We start from the raw sequence: 20,532 nt of genomic DNA, 5'->3' as shown, positions 1-20,532 counted from the left end.
TGAAAACCAAGAAACTCTTGATGATCAACCTGGAACGGTCACTTTTAACTTCAAATACTTAATCTTTTCATAATCTTAATGTTTGCATTTTAATGGGTACTTCATGATATGGCATAAGTGACAAGTCACATACTTTAAGAACATACTCCTAGGTGTTGCTTGATTGAACCATGGGTTTAAAGAGAGAAAGATGAGTTTTGCATATCCAGATCTTCACAGATGCATCATATATACATACACATGGGCGTACCTTTTAACTGAAGTAGGTTTTTTGTTTCTTTAGCTGGAATTGAAGAGCTACCTTGCACAAATGGAGGATAAAAAGTGTGAGATTTTAAAGCTTCGGGAATGTAAGAAAGCTCTTTATGCCAACTTCCAAGCATCCCTTGGAGAAGACAATGAATTTGCCCATTTTCTGACCAAGGTTCTGAAGAAGAAAATCGAGTGTGTGGAAAAAAAAGAAGTAGGAAGAGAAGCAGGTTGGAGATTCTGTTCTTTTTGTTTTATGGATTTGTTACACGTATGTCTGTGTGGTCAAGTAAATGTTTCTCAGTCTATCTGGGGCCCTGAGTACATGCAGCACTCAAGTCAGTTCAAAAACCCATAGATCAGATCTACCCGTATTTGTTTGTATACAGACAATGTGTTCTATGGCAACCATCCTGAATGATAACAATGCTGTGATTCAGTTTCTAACATGACTACAGTTGGTCTGATGATAGGTCCTGCAGTTTACTTCCTGTAAGTCAATATTGATGACTGATAATTGGTAAAAAGAAGAGGCAAAGCTTTAAATAGGTACTTCCTATGCTGTACCAATGGGAGCTATGGATAAGTGATTAGTCTGTCACATTCATGACATTCGCTTTAATCTGCCCATTGACTGATGAGAGATCATAAACCTAATCTGCAATCATCTATTAGTCACAGGACTAAACATATTACTAAAGGATTTAATTTCTTAGTGACTCAGTTTTACACTGTTAAGGCTAGGCAGCTCTACTGAGCTAAAATACTTGTGCTCTTCCTGGCTTGGCTTTTGATTTCAAGTGGGACATGATTAGCAAAAAGTGCAGACAATGGTGATGCTTTTGTAATAGATTTGTGCCTCCATATTTTGCATGGTTGATTAATCTGTGTAGTAGAATGGTAAACCCACAAGTTTTAAATTCCTGGCATGTATAGAGAAACATTATTGAAGCAAGTCCCAAAAATATGTCTGCGCCTGTGCCTTTGCCATTACTAGGTGATCTCTCTCCCTCTTTCTTTTCCCCTCTTTTTTCTTTTCTGTGAAATCATCAGATCAATGCAATAGGCACAAGGTGCCTGGATTCACCTATTACCAGGATGATCTTTCATGGATTATTGGGATTGTGTTCATCAGCACATTGGCATAATGCACAGCTGTGGATCTGGAGGTGTTTTGCAAGCCAGCATTACTGTCTGTTTCTTTCAGATGAAGAAGATGAGAGTGAAGGGGAGGATGATGAAGAGTCTGACTTGAAGCCTGATGAAGAAAATTCTGGATCTGAAGATGAAGTCTTTGATGACTCTGTTTGCCCGGATGGTACCTGAGCCATTATTTCCTTGCATCGACTAATTGTTCAGCTTTAGGGACAGTATTGTGTATTTAAAAAGAAGACACAGAATTTTTCATTATTCACTGCATATTAAAGCCATGAAGGGCTGGAATGTGTGTGCCCCTCCCGAGTGCAGCGTTTTTTCCCAGGAAATCTCAGTGAATATAATGAAACAGCTGGCAGCGTACGGAACTCTAATTAAATGTTTGGAAAAATAAAACTTAGCTAAGCACTAAGAATTAATTATTTTGTGTAAAGAACCACTCACCATTTCACGGCTGTTTTGTGGAGAAAAAAGGCTCCTATCAGGAGCGGAGCTGTAGCAAGGCTGTAGCTGCTCTCTGAAACCTGCTGCCTGGCCTAGCTGGATCCCTCCCTGTTTAGGGAAGTTCTGAGGCTCTACCGTGCTGTTAATTGAAGCTCTTTGTTACCACCTCGTGGATTTATGCAGCAATTGCCTGTTGCTAGGCTGCTCTCTTAAGGGTATCTGAAAAGTTAGGAGCTTTACTTTGCAAAATCCTCTTCATTCATGCATTCAAAAAAGGCAAGAAACTTCTCCCCCGCTTTTTCTTTTGTACGTGTTTAACTAGTTTAGGGTGTTGTTTTTTAAAAAAATCTTAGATTGATATGTCAATGACCATGTAACAACACTGCTTCATTTTTAAGTTAGAACTTACTAACAGTTCACCTTACTTTTTTTTGAATTGGATTTTAATGTCATTTCCACAAATTGAATTTTTTATTAACTCCTCATTCATCTCATTTTTCAATGAAATGTTGCAAAGAAATGAATATTTTTACTTTTTATTTAAAAAGTCCAAATTGCTAATTTAATAGGGAAATTACATGTTGCATTAGCCTCTTCATACTTGTCTTTTCATGTGTCATTTTCTTTGACTATATTGGACTCTCTTTTTTATTACTTTGCCTGCTGATTTGGGCATAATTATGCACTTGATTAGTATGGCTGAAATCACAGTGTTAGATAGAAATTCACAGGTCTTCCTTACCACGAAACAAATGAGAGAGGTCCTGTGAACCACAGCTTTGTTTAGAAATAGACCTACAACTGAATCCTACAGCAAGTTCTTAATTTATAGAGAAGGGTGCTATGGATAAAAAACTATGTATTCACATAATTGAACTGTAACGTATTAATTACTGAGACTGCATTGCTTAAAAAAACTAATTTTTGAGCACTTGGCTTTAATGTTGGCATTTAGTCTGACTTCTGGAAACAAACTTACTGAATGTAAAGAAAAAAAGATCCATCCAAGACATTCACCACCTCTTGGAGGAATGTGGCACACGGGGTTTCTGTTTGAGAAAACTCAAACATAAGACCAAAACCCTGGTCTTATTAAGGGGAACACTGGGCAACATGCACAGTAGGAGACGCTACCAGCTCCAGCCAGGAACTATAGTGCACTCATAATGGAACTAAGCTATTCTTTGGCTCTTTCCTCCTCAGACTGCGATGAGGAACTCTTCCTAAACACCCTCCAGCTCCGGCAGCAGCGGTTAGACATTGAGAAAACTTTAGCAGAGGAGAAGAAAATTGCTGCTGACCTCAGAAAGAAATATAATGCCTTGGCCGAAAAGGTATTGTAGTGTTTTCTCAGCAAACATCAGCATGCTCCACTGAAAATGTGGTGCTAGTGATTTTGGCGAAGATTTATAAACAAAATCCTAAACCTTTGAGAGGCCTCAGTTTGGGTAGAGGTATCTGTGGTAGCACAGAGGCAGGAGGCAGCTCAACATGGGTCACCTGTCCTCCTGAAAAGGGGGAATCAAGGTAGTCCAAGCTTAGCTTCTGTGAAGCTGGATCCAGGTTTTAGGTCCAGTCCCTTTCCAGCTGTTTAGCCATCATGCAGCAGCAGAAGCTGGATTCTCTGGATCAGAAGAAACACCTGGTGTAGCCTGGCCTATCCTCTGTGCAGGTGTATGGGGATGGAGAGATTGAAGAATACTTATCCTAACATGAATGTAGGTTAAAATAAATGCATAAAACTGCTATTGTTCCATCTATTTCTTTTGCTTTTAGTTATTTTCTTTTGCTCTTTGTCACAGGTAATCACTGAATAAACTCTTTTGATGCAAATTTTCCTTTTAGCTTTTTTGAACTCCTGCATTCACTAAGACATTTGATTTATATTAATTCAAAAATATATTCATTTGAAGGGTTATCCGGGATAGAGAGAGAGTGCTACCAAAATAACATTATGCAAGTCCTTCTTTTATTGTGTCTCAAAAATGTTCCATCAAATATGCTTAACTTACAATATTTTTTGTTTAGTTTTTAAAGGCTTTCCTAAGTGCCAGCTGCCACATATTCACCCTGGGGTCTGACATTTGAGTCTGAATTGTTTCTTTCTCATGCAGAATCAATAAGCATTTCCAGGCATAACACAATAAAAATTATCTTGCAGGCTCTGTAGATCTACAAGTATTTTAGATGTTAAACAAAGCAGCTGTCTCTTGATATATACAAGGCTTCTCTAAGGAGACATTTATGGGAGCACATATGTACAGACCTATTCAGGTTAGAATACTGCTTGAATATATAGATGAGCCTTTTGTTTGTCTATGAAACTCACTTATCATATGTAATAAAAAAAAGAAAAAGAGCATTTTTTTCTATACTTCTTTCCCTTCGGATGAGGAACTCTAACAGAACCTTGCTACCTTGTATATTTTGAGTACTACAGGATTTTGTTTGTCCACAATTTGTCTTTCTGCAGGTAAAAGAAATGGAAACCAGTCTGGACACAACAGTGAGGGATCTGGAGATCTTTCAGTGGGAAAAGCTGCAGAGACTGAATGAGCTAAATGTAGTTGTGCCTTTGAAACTCCATCAGGTAATTCAAGATGTTGTGCATCTGCAGGTGCAGAATGGCCTATGTATATCTAAACAATGGTGTTACTGTTCTTTGGGCCCCTTAGTTCCTGATTCACCATATTCTCCTGGGAGTGAAGTGCCATTAATTGAACTTCATGCTGCTATTTCCTCTAGAATTCTTTTTTTTTTTCCTTCTCCTGGACTGACAGAAATGAGGTAAGGACAGGCAGGTTGGTCCATTGCTGAAATGTGCATAGTCTTCAGGTGCTTTATAGGTTTGGCATGTTATTTTCCTTCAGGTCCTTACCTACCAATATTCTCCTGGAAAAATAACCAAAACCCACTCTAAAAAAAAACAAACCAAAAAAAGCCCCAAAACTATTGAAACTCATGTGAGTTCTGCCCAATTCAATAATGTTGGATTGGATACACTGCATTCATTTATACAGCTGTGAGCACAGGGAAGATAGTAGAAAATTAAGAGGAAAACTCATGACAATACTGTCATTTTGTCTGGGCTGAATCATGTCCTCAGAGAGAGAAGATAGGCCTCTGCCTGTTAGTGCCTGTATACTTTGGAGGCAAGCTCAGCTCTCTCCATTTGTTCGATCTCCCATCATTAAAAGGTTCATAATAAAGACAGGAGAGTCTAAGGCCTGACTGTGCAATCCTGCAGCTCCCAGATAATTCAAAATTACAGCTGACAGGGAGTGCCTTACCCCCCCTTTGTTCCAGGACCCAGTGAAGAGTGGACAGCTTTATGTGTAGGCAGTCATGATAGATCTAAGGGGTCTTTCAGCTTCACTGAGTGGTAACAATTCCCTGGCCCAAAACATGAGTTGCGCTCACACTTACTATTACCTCCCTCCTTAGTTCTCTATTGCTTACACATTTGTTACCCAGAGAGATCACCAGCACCCTTAATAAGTAAAGTCACCTTAATAAGTAAAGTCAGCCTTGCTTATTTGTGGCTGCTTCTTGCAGGTGCAGTGCTTAGTTGATGGGGAGATGCCCAGTGACTTCTCCCAGGCTTTGGTATTTACCAGTCAGTCCTTGGAGTACCTGCAGAAGAGAGTTGTGGACTTACGTAATGAGAAGACAGTGCAAAGGGAGCATTATAAGAAGGCCCGGGAGAAACATAGGCAGCTCGTCCAGGACAAAAAGGAGATGGAGAAAGAGATTCGACGTGAGTAACAGAGACTCTGAACTACACAGCAGGCTAATGCTCATTCCTTCCCCCTCACTGGGTGTGGGTAACTCACCACGTGTCTGTCTATACTGGCACGGGTTGCGCAAAATAATTTGGGACCTTAGTATAAGTAGAGTTGACTGAGATGAGACACTGGAAGTCTGGATACATGATTGCTATTTCTGGTTATAAACCAGAACTCCTAGGAAGAAAGTTGCTTCCCCAAAGTTATGTAAGCTTTTGTTGGCAATTTCCTCTTCTGTGTAACATCAGAAGAATGAAACAAGCCCTATTCAAAACACTTTCCCAAGAACTAAACCCAAAGCTGTGTCTAGCACTACCAGACCTGCAGAGGCCCTATATAGCCTATGGTGAGGGAATGGGTTACTAGGACTGGCTTAGAGTCTGGCTTGGTGAGCACACAGGCTTGATCATGGGCAAGGACAAACAGCAATACTCAATTGTGAGCTCTGTGTGGGTTTGTTTGAATTATTTATTAGAAAACAAATACCAAAGAGCTCAGAGAAAAAGCTGGGATAAGGCAGAAATTCTTATTAACCAACAGTGCTGCCATTTGTGCCCCTCTGTTAGGACTGGAAGAGAAGTGCAATCATCTGATGATGGAGAAGTTTGGTCGGCTGGTTGATTTTGAAGCAGTTCAAGCACACTCTGTTAACATACCCTTGGAGGACATGAAAGTGAAAATAATGGAGAAAGAATATGAGCATTACCTCGAGCTTAAAAAATGGGAGGTAAGGAGGAGGAAAATGAGGAAGACACACGTGTTATGATGATCTGTTAAGGCTTCATTTCCCTGGAGCTGAATAGTTACACTAAAATCTTTTGTGAACATGCTCATGTTTTATTTTTTTTCACTTGTCATTAATAGACTATAATATCCATCATCTTTCCTACCTCTGCTCCAGTTGCTGATGCACATCCTGTTTTCTCGTGGATGTAGTTGATGATCTTGTTTTACTTTCCTCAAATGCATTGTTCTGCTTCAGTCCTCATGTGAAGTTTTTCCAGAGTGCTTTTCTTTGGTTCTCAGGTGGCATTCAGCACCTACTGCCTTCTCCCACTGCCTTTAGTGACAAACTGTTTGAGTACAGGGCAAGCCCTGGCTCATGCCTGGGATGCCAGTCTGTGCAGTCTGGAAAGTTCCTATCTCTACCTGGGGGAGCCTAAGGCTCAGCTACTGTTGGTGCAAGGAGGCAACATGCTTATGCTGCCCTTACAGAAGGGCACAGAAGGGTACAGAAGTACTATGTACCTAATGGCTTTCTCTTTCTCACAGTTTTGCCTAACTGCTTTACTTACTTAGGCATTTGCAATATATATGTGTGTGTGTGTATATGTATATATAAACATGACAGATTGCACTAAAGATACTGTGGGGTCAGGTGGTGTGTGCAGGATCAGTCTGTTGTTTACATGTCTTCTGTGACACTTACATTGTGCTTAGCACTTCTTCCCCACTTCACACTTTTTGTCCTCTCTCATCCCTGCTCAATATTTTACATCTTTCCAGGAAAGAATCTTAGAACTGCAGCAGACGCTAATGAAGGTGACAAAGGAAAACACCACCAAGCTGCTGCAGCTGGATGAGTTTTGCCAGGAAAAGCATCAACTTGAAACTAAGCTGGATGCACTACCAAATGATCTGGTAAGCCTCTTAGCCACTGTACTACATGCAGATTTGGGACTGTTAAGAAATGGGTAAGCGATCACCTGGCCCTCAGCAGCTGTCTGGTCTTGCACCCTGCTTTGCTGTTTGGGCTAATAGTGGGACAGGAAGAATGGTTGCTCCAGATCTTGTAGAAAGGGAGAGTAATGAGCTGATCCTGAAGAAGCCATACCTTGTCATTTCTATAATTTCTTACTTAGCTGCTTTCTAAGACTGAAACAAATTCATCTTATTTCTAATTAAAATATGCCTTGCAGGAATTAAAATATATTCCTTTGTTACATGGAAATAGTCATGTAACAAAGTGTTCCAACGAAAAGTGGTTTTATTGCTCTGTACTAGGGAATAAGGCAGCCACCCATGACAGCCTAAGTTAGTGGTCCCTCACTCTCAAGTTTCAAGTAGTTCTCTCTAAGGAATGGAGAAGTCATGGAGATGTCCTGCTTCTTGGAAAGCTTCACTTTCCCCCCATGAAATAAATTTCCACTGTTCATCCTCCCATGTTTTATAGGAGCCATTTTTTTCCTCTCCATACAGGGAGCAGAATTTCAGGGCACCCAAACTACAGACATGAAAGAGAGAGACAGGCTGGGGTCACGGCTCATGCGCATGGCTCATGACGTAGCCCACCTGAGAGAGGAGATCAATCTGGTCAGAAGAGGTGGGTACTGAAAAGAAGGACTCGCTTTCCTTGGCAGGAAAGGAGGTGCCTCTTTCTACAACCTTCACCATAGGACCGTGAGACTCCAATTGAAGCACTCCTTGTTCTTACACCAGCAATGGTAACTAACAATCCAAGTTGCCCTTAAAATTAACTGTGGCAGCAGTCATGCCGAGAGTGAGAAATTGTTTTGGCTATACAGGGGTTAGTTGTAAAGGGTTACATTTGTTTCCTCTATCAAAATATGACTGCAGCAACAGATATGGAATAAAAAATATTGCAAATAAAACTACTAAATACTGTTATCAGTCCATTGGAGAGACTTGCACTGGACAGGTGCCCTGTGTGTGGGTGCATTATGTTTGTCTGCTCTTCAAAGAAGTGGCTGTGGAAAGCTGGATCAGAGTTTCACATGGGCAAATACAGCTTTGGTACCTTGTTCTCAAAAATGGTAGAAGAGGTCTGCCTTAGAGTGCATTTCTAATTGCTGAGCATCCCAGCAGGAATGGCACTGCTCTGCTAACTGAGCTAGTTAAGGAAAGTGATATTTACTGGGAGAAAGCAAGGGGGCTTTTTTTCCTCAGGGCCTGTGGTGCTCAGAAGAGTATGGAGCAGTGGAAAACTGCACTGTAGTGCAGGATGTGGCATTTACCCGGCATGAGGAGGGTACAGCAAATGTAAAGTTAGCCTGTAACTCCACTTGCACCTGCCTGATCAGAGTGAGAGAGCCAGGCTCAGTGTGTTTTTAGGTCTTACTATTTTTTGCCTCTTGCATTTAGTATGGTGGCAGCATGTGATCATTTACAGCACCTACCCATACTGAGAAAACTTCCTTCACCCCCAGGGCGAAGGGGTTATGTTGCACAGGTCTTCCAGTGCAAGGCTTCTGAGAGTGCACAGGAACACTTGGGGGTTATTGCTCATTTTTAATTGAATAGATTGGACAACCTGTAGCTGCTCTTGCTGTTCCTCCCCCCTCCCTGCCTTTTGCCACTGGTATTTGTGTCTCTGTCTGGTTCCTTTGTTTGGGGTCCCTTCTGGGAGGCACCTGCCTGAGCTGTTATGGTGTTGCTGCACCACAGTTAAATTACTTTAAGGAACCAAACATCTGAGACTCTGCTTTGGGGAATCCAGGGTTGAGCCAGTAAGGGAAACTTGTCTGACAGGGTGAGTGGGGGGTGTGCAGAGTGTCAAGACGGGCACCTGTTGCCTCACTGGAGCTGCCTACTGTGAAGGGGCTTTCCCAGCAGTTAAAAGTCTTGGGTGGAGGGAGTGTGACTGCCAGAGTGGCTCCTGGATGGTCAGAGAGGAAAGTTTCCTTAACCGTCCCTCTGGAGGTGCTGAGCATCCCATGTTTCCTTAAGGAAAAAAATCACCCTTATCCTTAGGCCTGCATGCTAAAAGTTCCTGAAGCTGGAAAACGACAGGATAGGGGGTGGGGGTAAAGGAAACAAGACTGGCAGAGATTTGAGTGTCTGGCTGCCTCCCTTCATCACCAAACTCATGCAACTATCCTTGTAAATAAATGAAAATTTCCTCTAGCTGTGCTCCTCACTAGAAGTTTCATGTCACTTAACTGGCACAGGTAGCAGCTGTCCCTCTTCTGAGCTCAGCATTAAGGAGATTTCACCTTGGTGGCTATTTGAAAAACTCTAACTGTAGGAAAATGTCACCATTCCCCAGGTGTCCTGCTTGCTGTATGTCTGCAAGTAAAAATAAAAAGAAAGGCTCATTCTGTGTGAGGAATTAGCATAAAGCCAGGCACAGCAAAGACTAAAGCCTTTATTTGAGATGTTAAAGCGTGGTTTGTCTTTACAGATAGGTGGCTGCAGATGGCGTGTATGTGAAGGGTTGTTTAAGTTGATTAGGCAGAGTGTGTAACTCCAGTCCATTCACAGGAGTGTGTTCCCAGAACAAACTTTCCTGTAGGGGACAGGAGAAGACCTTTTGTGAAGCCCTCGCTGCAAGAGGGTGCTCGACCTTGGTGGTGGCAGCTCTGTTTGGACCCGTGTCCAGCAATGTGTCTTGTCCAGCTGTTGCAATCCTGTGCTCTGATGAACAGCCGGTGCCACGGAGAGCTGCTGCTTTGTTTCCTGGGTCCTCCTGTGACCTTGCTGAGGATGCCTTCTGTCTCCATAGCATTATAAAAGGCACATATACATCTATATACAAGTGCATAAATATATAAATAGGGGTGTTATACAAAAATAAATACCCTTTCTCTTTTTCTCTTTAGAATAAGTCTTTTGCAAAAGGCAGCTTGGTCCCTAGGTGGGGGGAGGGTGAGTCTCTAAGGGTCTCAGTGGTGATGGGCTGCTGTTCAGGTGTCTTGGTAGATCCTGACCCAAAGATGTGATCACTGGATTCTGGGAATGCAGATCTCCTCTGGACTGGCAGCACTCTAGTCTTTCTACCTCTTCAACTGGCACTAGGCCTAGGCAGCAAGGGCTTCCTGAAAGGGAAAGGAGCAAGAAATAATTACAATGCATGATGAAATGAGAGATGAGATGGGAGGTTTTTAGTTAAGAGTTCACTTTATGAGGAGAGGTACTCTGGTCAAAGAGGAACATGTGCATTCTGAAAGTCTATATGGGAATTCAATCCCATGACTGCACAAAACAAGTCAGATCCATACTACAGGTGTGGATCAATGGATCACATCCTAGGGAGACGGATTCACGTAATTTGAACATGAGCAATCAGAAATGCTTTACAGTAAGATTTCCCTTCAAGATCAGCTTCAAATGATGAGATGAAGGAGACATGGACTTTTCCAAAGTGTTCCAGCACTGACCTTGGTGGAACAAGGTGTCCCGTCGAGGATCCAGGCTAGGGCATCCCACTTTGCTTCCCATTACTGGATGATGGAGGCCAACAAAGTGCTCTTGAAGGTGAGGACAGTCATCTTGTTGCTGAAGAAGCTGGTGGGTGGAGTCATCTGGTAGACTGTAGAGGAAAGAGCTGTCTTCTGTTCTTGAGCTGGGCAATCTAGGGAGGCAAGCAGAGAGGTTTGGTGCTGTTAACAGATCTTTCTTCTTTGAAAGAGATAACCTGTGTAACAGCCAGCTGCATCAAGGCAGTGACACACAGCATTCCTAAGTGAGGGGAAGAAATGGGAATCTACTTGTGAGACGGGAACGAGGTGATGGGACCTGGTATCCCTGATCCAAACAGCTAGTGAGTGCCACAGGAGCTGGGAGAAGTAGTGCCTTATAGGGAACATGGTAATAAAGACATCTGAACAGTGAGACACAAAGCACCCCCAGCTGGAACCCAGGCAGATTCTGGGGCAGCTGTTTATCAGCATTCAGTCATAGCTGCTTGCTTCTGTCGTTCTGCTTTTCAGTCTCTCATTTAGGAGCAGGAGGAGCAAAAGGGGACAGGGGAAGTAGGTCTTGGCCACCTTTACACACCTCTACAATTTAATTATTCCTCCCTGATATCACGAGAGGAATGAGCTTTACAAGAGAATTTGGACCAAGAAGGCCTAGTGCTGGAGCATGGATTTGTTTCCCAAATGAGTTGGGACAGATGGGAGTGTATTGAGGGCAAGATTTTGTGAGCATGTAGTCTTGTGGGTCCCAGTGTTCCATCCACCCCCTCCACAAGCCAGAACTAACCTGGAGGGCTGGTAGTCTTGCTGGGCATTCCCATTTTGCAGCACTCTTGCCTGCAGCAAGGCGTTGGTCTCCTCATGTGTCTGGAAGGACAGAGAAGGATTCTTGGAGCAATAGCACATTAAGAAGCAGGTGCTGTGATCTGGGAGTCAAAACCCTGGGGCAAATTGGTGAGGCTCTTATGGCAGAAGGCAGAGAAAGCTGAAACTCTTTATTTTGCTACGGAGGACAGTGAAACTGAGCACTGAAAAACTCACTTCACGCTTACTGCTGAATCAATGGGAGACAATAACCAATTTATAGTCTCTGCCAAGGCACTGCCTTGTGTTACTCTTTACACACACAGTCCTCAGCACTGTCAGTCCTTATGAGCTTCGCTCAGGAGAAACAGGAACCTCCTCCATACTTAAGAGCCACTGCCCCAAGAAACCACCCGTTCACCAGTGTTTTGGAGACCTTCCTGTTCCCCCCATGTCTCAGACTCCACTGCAAAGGGGAAATCTCTTTTAAAAAGTCAGTGTTGTCACTTCTACATGCTGCAGAGTGTGGCAGCCATGTCTGGAGAAGCCCTCCCACTGCAACCATGGCCTCCAGCTCATGTCAAACCAGCTCTTAACTACAGGTGTGGACATACCGGTGGCACTTCATCTGGGCTGTAATCTCGGGGCTTGGTGCTTGCATACCCCACTCCTGAGGCGGGGCAGATGCCATTCAAGTGTGCCCTGTTGGCGTAGGGCTGCCCATTAATGTAAGGGTGTCCACTGGCACGAGGAGCAGAGATGCCCCTCAGCGGCACCATGGTGTACTGGCAGGATGAGACCAGCAGCCCAGCTCCTGGAAAGCCCATGTCAATGGTTTGCTCTGCAGAGGGAAGAAAAGGGAAGTCTGAGGGAAAAATCAGAGGTAAAGTTGAGCTTCCTGAAGCTCAGCAGGTATAGCATTAGGCTATCCTATCAGGAAGATGTTTTGGTACCCAAAGCACCCTTGGAGCCAAATGGTGTAAAGGGGCCCTACACAATTGCCAATGGAGTGCCCCTTTGCCCCTAGTCCCCAAGGTTCCTTTTCAACAAGGTAAGCAGAACAAGGGACAAACAGTGGCCTTTGTCTTTATGGGGTTCCACAGAGCATCCAAGACCTGCCCTCTGCCCACCCTTTCCCTGCTTCCCAGAATGCGCAGCCCTCACATTTTAGGTGTTTGACCAACTACACCCACAGACAAAGCATATCTTTTAAATTAGCCCTCAAGAAAGAATCCTTACTTTGCTTGGACCAGGCTCTCCAAAGGCAAAAGGGGATGAAAGCCACGATGAGAAGTACAATAGAGCCCAGCACGACACCTACAATCAAGTATGGCAAGTCGCTGGAACGGGCCACCATGGCTCCTGTCCCCAGGCCACTGTGCCCACCACTGCGTGGGGGATGCTGCTGGGGGGGCACTGTGGAGGGTGGAAGACGACCCGGCAGGCCAAGAGACTTCCGAGCTGCGAAGGGAAGAGAGAGTGAGTGTTAGACACAGACATGGCAGATGGCATAGCAGCCTATTCCAGGGATTTCTATGCTGCTGTGGAGTGGGCAGACTATGGTGGCTTTAAAGAAGCACCCCTGGATGACAGGATTTCCTAGGCTGATGCATATTGCAATACAGACAAGTCCCCTGTGCTTGGTTTACAACTTTGCCAGATCTGCTCGTGGACTGCTAAAGCAGAAGCAAAAATGAAAATAGCTTCTCCAAAACACACATTTGGGCTCAATGCTGTTCCTGTCACGACAGTGCAGCTGCTTAGAAGACAACACTGGGACCTGCTTGTAACCCAACGCAGGAGTCTGGCACAGCAAGAGAAAGGTAGTCCTTCTGGTTCAAGTCACCATCTAGGAAAACAAAAGCTAACTACAACTCTGAGGGACAGTGATGGACTCTGCACAAGGGGTCCGTGAGTACTGCTGTGGGTACATACACATACTGATCAACAGCATGAATGACCCTATGCCCAGTGCTGCCTCCATCACCTTGCCTGAGCTTGGATGACACACTGTCAGGCAGGGATGGTACCTCCCGTGCTGTGCTCTGACAGCTGCAGGCAGGGAAGGCAGCCGGCTGCACTCCCAGAGCTGCCCTGTGAAGCTGGTTACCTTTGGTTTCACAGATCATCACGTTGCTGAACTCGCTTTCGCCACCCTCATTGAAGCATTGCATCTTAATGTCATACGAGGTCTCTGGCTGCAGGTGGCTGATGGAGTGCCAGTACCGATCTCCTGAGGAGGGAACAAACACATGTGCCATTAACTTCCTCAGGGAACACACAGCCGGCCCAGCTCTGCAGCAGTGCTAGGAAGAGTAGGCCCAGACAGCCACCACCTTTTGTGCACAGGGCTCCTTCTGGCTGTGTCATCTTCCAGAAGAAACCAACACCTGGGACCAGTCTCTCAATTTCTCCTACCTTCCACCACGTCCTTCTTGTAGTCACTGTCATTGTCACTGTCAGTGGGGCGGTAGTAGATGTAAAATCCATGAATGGGAGTGTTGTTGTTGCTGGCTGGGATATACTGCAGAGAATGGGAGGGAGAGCAGAAATTAGTAGAGATGTCTGTGCTCCATATTGTTCTAGGTGAGGAGCAGTTTGGATAAGTGGGATGGGACAGGAGGAAAACCTAGCAGAGGGATCTTCTTCGTGTTGCACAGTAGGGGTTTCTTTACAAGAGCTCAGTGCTATTTTATACTCTCACACTTTGCTTCTCTCAGGTAACAGACAAGCCATGAGTCTGGGCCTGTCACCCCAAGCATCCAGTGCTCTGCTCGCTCTCAGCAGCCACAGCCAATGATTCAGAGAAAAAATTCCTCAACAGCAGTGACTCAGCTGGGCATGGGCAAACACACCTTCATCTTGACTCCAGTAGGCTCATAGCTTCCAGACAAACTACATCTTGCCACAAACTGGTGACCACAGGAGTCTCGTGTTTCTGAAGACAGTTCTCTTCCTCTCCCACACCCAGGGCAGTACTGTCCCAGCTTCACACGTTCTTGCTGTTTTTCACACTGTATTTTATCAGCTACTGTTCACGTTCAAATGAACAGCAGTGCCCATCCCGCCCTGTAGCAATTTCTGGCTAGAAGCAACTAGGAGAGAAGAGGGCAATGCATCCCTCTGAATAAGCTCTAAGCTGTTGAAAACACTTGGAACTGGGCTTGTGATCCAAAAGATCCTGCCCACTCCTAAAAATCCTCTGGGGTGGACTGCTGTAAATGATTTTTAGCACTTAGGACTGCTATCCAGCAAGTCAGAGTGAAGGACATATCTGCTGGAAACTACTAGGACAGACAGAGGTGCTAATGGATTCCAGGAATTTGGCCAGGAGAGCAAGCAGCCACCCCATGCGTTGTTGAACTGTGCTTGTTGATCAAAATGGTCAAGACCCTGAGGTTACCCACTGAAATCTTCCTGTACACAATGTTAGATTCAAGGGTTTCCTAGACTCTCTGACTTCCTGCCCTTCTATGCAGCCCAAACCCAGTCCTCATTTGGTGGAGGCAGCTATTGGATCCCTGATCTATTTGTGCTGGTGACAGGCTTCACCGTGGTAACCTGGAAGAGGTGTAAGCTGGGCAAGTAGCTCCCACACACCTTCTTCCTGCACATGCAGAGATCTCAGCCCCTACAAACCTTACCATCCACTTCAGCATGATGGTGGTCTCGTTGATGGCATCTGTGAAGGTGATGTACGGCCCGGCCACAGGGCGCTCGTAGACACGGTTGCTGTACCCAGACACCACATATGGCCGAGACGCCGCACTGGGCTCACTCTCTCCCAGGATGTTCAGTGCCCGGACACGGAATTTATAGGATGTGCCTAGGGGGAAAATGGGAAATAAAAGAGTTGCAGAGACTTCTACTGTTAGCACAGGCCTGTCTGTGAAGAGGGGCTACATCTTGTCCAGATGGCAAAGAGCCTACAGGGAGTTTGTGATTGAGGTATAAACACTGAATGGCCACATTTCAGCCATGTTCTTGATGGAGCCTGCTTTTATTTGCCTTCCCCAATTCCTGTCTGGATGGTCTAAAGGTCAGGTAGCAGTTTTGGATTTGTGTGGGGTTTAAGAGATGCCTGAAAGGATATCCTGACCTGAAAGCAGGTATGGAAAGGTGTTCTTTCTCTACTACATGTGACTTAAGTACATAAACATCAGTTAAAAGCTCAAAGCCTAAGTACTTTTTCTTCAAACATCATTTTACTGGTCTTTAGGTTGGGGTAGTTATGTCCCCTCTTACAATGTCCACCTCAGTGATGAAATCTTTTCTCATGTGAAGTGCAATGGGAATTGTGTGCCCATCTGTCTTGCCTGTGGCTAAGGAAAGTTCTGTCCTGTCTAGTAAATGGCAAAACCAAATGCCTTTAAGTAACTGTATCCTGTAATGCAGAAAAGCATGTTTAAGCCTCCCTGAGGGAGGTCAAACCTACGCTGGTCTTTGCAGCTGGAGAAATTGGAGAAGCATCTGCAGCTTTTTCCCCATGCACCTAAGGCAGGAGCCAGGGAGGCTTTGTTTTGCTCACACATGCTGGGGCTTAGCATGATGTGATAGATGGATAACCATCCTACAGGGACTGTGCAGCCTTCCTGCAGACCTCCAGGAAGCAGGGAGGGGAACACCTGCCTACCTTTCTCCAGGCCTGGGATTTCTACAGAGAGGCGAGAGGGAGGAATGTCACTGGTGGCCAGGACCCAGTCTCCCAGCTTCTTCAATTTCTTGTATTCCACACGGAAAGACTGGATGGGGAACCCGCCATTCCCACGGGGGATCCAGGTCACATACACAGATGTCTCTGATGCCATAGATATGGTTGGACGGTCTGGTGCCTCTGGAGCTGCAAAAGGCACAGAAGGCCATGAAACATATCGTTCTTGCCCTGTCTGGAGGATCATGTACCTCAGAGGTATGTGGGTGAAGGACGACCTGCATTGCACCAACCCACATGCTCTTTAAATCCTGAATGCTCTCTTCCCTCCATCTCTTCATTAGAGCTGGCATGCCCAAATCCCCACTCCTTTCAGTTTGTGCCTACAAACATCTTTTACTCCTGCTTGCATCTTGCTCCTTTCCCACTCCCAGCTCAAGTAGGATGAGACAGGGTTTGAGGTGTGTACCCCCATCATGGGAGGGAGAGCAGTGAGAGGTGTGGATGCAGGGCTGGAGATGGAGCAAAAAGCCTGGCTGTGAGTAGGGGGAGATGATGCTGGGGACAAAGAAGTGTAGGAGATGAAAACAAGAGAGATTGAGAAGAAACAGCTGAGGAGGAAATATGGAAAAGTTCTAAACTGGGGAAATACAATTTGATAGGAAAATCATCACAAGACGGGAGAGAAAGAGATGAACGAATCTGTGAACATGAAAGAAAAGGCAATACATGACTGTATAGGGGAGGCTGAAGGATGGGACTTCACAAAAAAGATATAGACTGAGGGAGAGAATTTCACAGAAATTATAATGGCAATAGTAATGGCAGACAAGGTGGTAAACAATAAATTGGAATAACCAGTAGGGATCTCATGTTTTTCCAGTGCAGCAAAATACCCAAATGGAGCACCCTACATCCCTAAATGGGCACTAACCGGCCCTTGTCAGGCCTTGACTGAGAGGGGAGGATGCCAGCACATGCAGGGACTTGGTCCCCTTTCCTTCCTCACACTCTGCCAGCACCCACTGGTGCACTGCAGTTTGTTGTTCCTGTACCCTGCGCATTCACAGACTTCATGGCAGGGCTTTCTGAACCTTCCACATGAAACTCAGCAAGAGACAGAGAGTTTCTGACAAGTCATTGCATTAAAGGTGGGGCCAGGCAGTAGGATCTCCCTGCTCTCCTGAGACACAGTCTGCCAAGGGCAGTAGCAGGGATGTTCAAGAAGGACCTCTCCATGTCAGGAGGTAGAGACCACCCATTCAGAGTTGCACAGTCTTGATTTACCCAGTGGAGACTTCAACCCCAGCATGGCCTGGCCACTGCCACCCACAAGAGATCCAGCACCCCTCGCCCTCCCTCCTTGCCCCGTTCCAGGAGGGCCTTACGGGACAGACGGCTGTTGTCAGACTGGTTACTGCTCTGAGTGCTCGTGCCTGGGTCATCCCTCTGGATATGCTGCTCTTTGCTGGCAACAATCTCTGGTTTTGGGCGCCGACCTGTGCAGAAGGGAGAGGTGGCATCACTGACATGGAGATGCGGCTCAGAGTTAATTTCTGATGTGATGAGGAAAGAAAATATTCCCAGCCAGGATGCAGAGATAAGTACTCTATGGACTCTAGAGGCCCTAGGGATTCAAAGCACTCAGCCTGCAGGCAGGAACTAAAGCTAAAGGGGCAAGTTTGTTAAACTGATAATAGGTCTCCTTCATATTTAATTTTCTACAACTTTTAATTGGTTTTCTTGAAATGTTGCTAGATTTCTGCCTTGAGAAGGTAGTAATTAGCACAAGATGGGGGCCTGAGGGGAGATGTGAGCAAGCTCACCACTATGGGGAAGCTTGCTACAAAGGGAATGACATTCTCCACACCTGCTGGAGACATGAAAAACAGCCAGGGGACAGGGGGACTTCATGTGGACATTTGGAATATCCTTTTAGTGAAAAAGACAGCACAGCACCCAGCATACTGTATGGGAAAGCTTGGAATTTCCTTTAGCACAGGAGAAGTTTTTAAAGACAGATTAGATGAACATCTGTTGGGAACAATCCCCACAGGCTGATTGTGTCTCCAGGCAGAGGATGGATTAAACCTCTTGACATCCCCGCTAGACCCATTTTCTACAGTTCTGCAGGTGTTCAACTGAGACACGGAGGGAGGAAGGGACTTGTTTCAACCCATACAGAGGGGAAGACCTGATTTTCCCCATCCTACCTTCCACTTTTGCTCTGACAGTCACTCTAAGCTGAGGGCAGATGGATTTCCAGAGCAGAAATGGCTCTTTTGTCCTAAGCCTAATGCCTGTGCTTCAGGGCTGGGACAGGATGTCTCCGAGGGGCCCTCCCCTGACTCAGAGCAAAACACCCAGGGAAAGGTTTGACCTTTACCAGTCCGGAAGGTCACCATGGCCGTCTGTCCCTCGCCAGCACAGTTGTGAGCAGCCATCTCCACCTCGTAGAGGCTCCCAGGGTCCAGCCTGGAGAGGGTCAGGCGGTGCTGCGAGGCCGGGACATCCCTCACTGCCCAGCTGTCCGAGGCATTGGCGACCTGCTGAGAGACCAACACAGGCATTTCAAAGCTGGGGGCAGGCTGGGCTTCTCCTAGGCACTGAGCTCAGAAACTTTCACAACAGGTTGTGTATCCACCAGGGCTACCTCCCCTGCCTGGAGGCCAGTTCCCTGTCTGCAAAGGAAGGAGAAGTTTCCAGCCTGATTTTGAAAAGCTGAAGGATTCAGGTGTATGTGGGAAAAGTCACCCAAGCACCAGGGTGTTGTCTTGACTCCAGAGGTTCACTCAGCCGTGTTCTGTCTGCTGGTTCCCTCTGATACCACGGCCCCCAATGGGTGTAAAGCCCTAGAGCAGGCATGCCCCACAAAAAGCAGCATTAACCAGTGGATTGAGCTGCTTTAGGAGCCAAATTTCTCCTGCAGCCCAGCTGCTGAGCTGCTCATTTAGACACTGGCCATTTCCAAAGGATGAGGTACCCAGACACAACTTCGGTCATCCGGACCTCAATCATTTGACCAACAGCTTTTTACCTAGTTTTATCCAGCCTTACCACTGGCACTTTCAGGCTGAAATGAAGAACCATAATGCTGGAGCACAAGTTCCTGCAGGAAAGAGACCGTGTATGGCCATGGCCCCAAGAAAGGCCTGGAAACACAGTTTGTTTTTCAGTGATGCCCTGATGCCCCATGCAGAGGCAGAGGGAAGGTGGGACCTTCCTCCTTCTCCCCAGCTGCAAGGATAATATTTTTGCAGGCAAACAGGCAGGACACTGAAGTGACCCGATGCCGAAAGGAGCATTAGCAATGCAGGCAACGCAACAAAACGGAAATGCCAAGACTCTGCTGTATCATTCATCTTCTCCAAGCGTTTGACACTGACTGATTAATGCCTGCCTCATTTTATTTTTATTCCTGAACCCGCGAAGTTGTGGGGCCAGGGAGGGGAGCCCTAAAGGCTGCTAATATCCAGGAAAGAAAAAGAGAAATTCTTAAGAAACAAAAATAAGGGCTGCGTGGCATCTGACTGCTTGCAGGCTGAGAATTTAGGGGCAGTGCAAGAACGGGGAGAAAAAAAGAGACATCCACAGATATTTTCCAAAGAAAAAGCAGACTCTTGCCCAGTACAAATGTAAGTCTCCTGTCTGTAGGTTTAACTTTCCTTTCAGCCATCTTTTACACAAAGAGCCTTTTCTTTTGTTGTTGAATTGATTTCTTCCCTCTCCGCACACATGCTTTTCCAGTCAGAAATGTCAAAACCAGATCATTATATATCCCAATCCTAAGGATCTCAGATGGAAAGACTCTTTCTAAACAAGTTTAAGGGTTATTGGGACTAATTCCTTTCCACACAATCCTTAAGCATGCCAAGAAAGAGTCTCCAGCTGAGAATTTGGACTACACTGAAAACATATTACTGCAAACTGCAGTGACCCACGGTGACCTCCACTGCCCTACGGCCCCTTCCAGGTGAAGTGCGGAAAAACAAATCGAATATGGACAAACTCCAAGCCTGCAAGTTAAGATCACATGCAGAATTGGTAGTTATGTGATACACCATTGGGAAACAAATCTCTTCTTGGCAGACAACCAGAGCCAATAGTCTGGTGAGGCTTTAGGCATCTTTGTTTTTTATTTAAGCTTGGTCTATTGTGTTCTTGTGTTGGCATCTTCTGCCTTTGTTTTAAAAGGCTCTTTAAAGAGACAGTTAGCTGAAATCCTCAGCTTAAGTTTTGTTTAGAAAGAAATTAAGGATTATAACAGCCTACAATATATTTTTACAAA

At 45.4% G+C, this 20,532-nt stretch overlaps 2 protein-coding genes across 5 annotated transcripts in view; one reads left to right on the top strand and one right to left on the bottom strand.

Annotated features, from left to right (window-relative positions):
- Nucleotides 1-8,253, top strand: part of CFAP44 (cilia and flagella associated protein 44) — a 42,952-nt gene extending 34,699 nt beyond the window's left edge. For all 3 annotated transcript variants that reach the window (XM_027681125.1, XM_027681124.1, XM_027681127.1), the window contains 8 exons: nucleotides 284-479; nucleotides 1,457-1,567; nucleotides 3,052-3,182; nucleotides 4,322-4,438; nucleotides 5,404-5,605; nucleotides 6,200-6,360; nucleotides 7,140-7,274; nucleotides 7,833-8,253. In XM_027681125.1, the coding sequence (XP_027536926.1) occupies nucleotides 284-479; nucleotides 1,457-1,567; nucleotides 3,052-3,182; nucleotides 4,322-4,438; nucleotides 5,404-5,605; nucleotides 6,200-6,360; nucleotides 7,140-7,274; nucleotides 7,833-7,967 (1,188 nt within the window). In that variant the 3' untranslated portion in view covers nucleotides 7,968-8,253. The remainder of the gene's footprint in view (nucleotides 1-283; nucleotides 480-1,456; nucleotides 1,568-3,051; nucleotides 3,183-4,321; nucleotides 4,439-5,403; nucleotides 5,606-6,199; nucleotides 6,361-7,139; nucleotides 7,275-7,832) is intronic.
- Nucleotides 8,254-9,718: 1,465 nt separating this feature from the next.
- The window catches only part of BOC (BOC cell adhesion associated, oncogene regulated), a 55,430-nt gene continuing 44,616 nt past the window's right edge, over nucleotides 9,719-20,532 (bottom strand). Inside the window, exons 9-19 of one of the 2 annotated variants that reach the window (XM_027681128.1) lie at nucleotides 18,631-18,793; nucleotides 17,633-17,743; nucleotides 16,227-16,433; nucleotides 15,238-15,419; nucleotides 14,012-14,117; nucleotides 13,704-13,826; nucleotides 12,833-13,054; nucleotides 12,208-12,434; nucleotides 11,577-11,656; nucleotides 10,751-10,944; nucleotides 9,719-10,408 (exon numbers count right to left, since the gene is read on the bottom strand). In XM_027681128.1, the coding sequence (XP_027536929.1) occupies nucleotides 10,224-10,408; nucleotides 10,751-10,944; nucleotides 11,577-11,656; nucleotides 12,208-12,434; nucleotides 12,833-13,054; nucleotides 13,704-13,826; nucleotides 14,012-14,117; nucleotides 15,238-15,419; nucleotides 16,227-16,433; nucleotides 17,633-17,743; nucleotides 18,631-18,793 (1,800 nt within the window). In that variant the 3' untranslated portion in view covers nucleotides 9,719-10,223. The remainder of the gene's footprint in view (nucleotides 10,409-10,750; nucleotides 10,945-11,576; nucleotides 11,657-12,207; nucleotides 12,435-12,832; nucleotides 13,055-13,703; nucleotides 13,827-14,011; nucleotides 14,118-15,237; nucleotides 15,420-16,226; nucleotides 16,434-17,632; nucleotides 17,744-18,630; nucleotides 18,794-20,532) is intronic. The other variant, XM_027681129.1, reaches the window with a different exon arrangement.

This window comes from Neopelma chrysocephalum, unplaced genomic scaffold, assembly GCF_003984885.1.
Source record: "Neopelma chrysocephalum unplaced genomic scaffold, ASM398488v2 Primary Assembly neopelma1_60, whole genome shotgun sequence".
Taxonomy (NCBI): Eukaryota; Metazoa; Chordata; class Aves; order Passeriformes; family Pipridae; genus Neopelma; species Neopelma chrysocephalum.
Note: the sequence above shows the minus strand (reverse complement) of the source record. Positions and strands in the feature narration are given on the sequence as shown.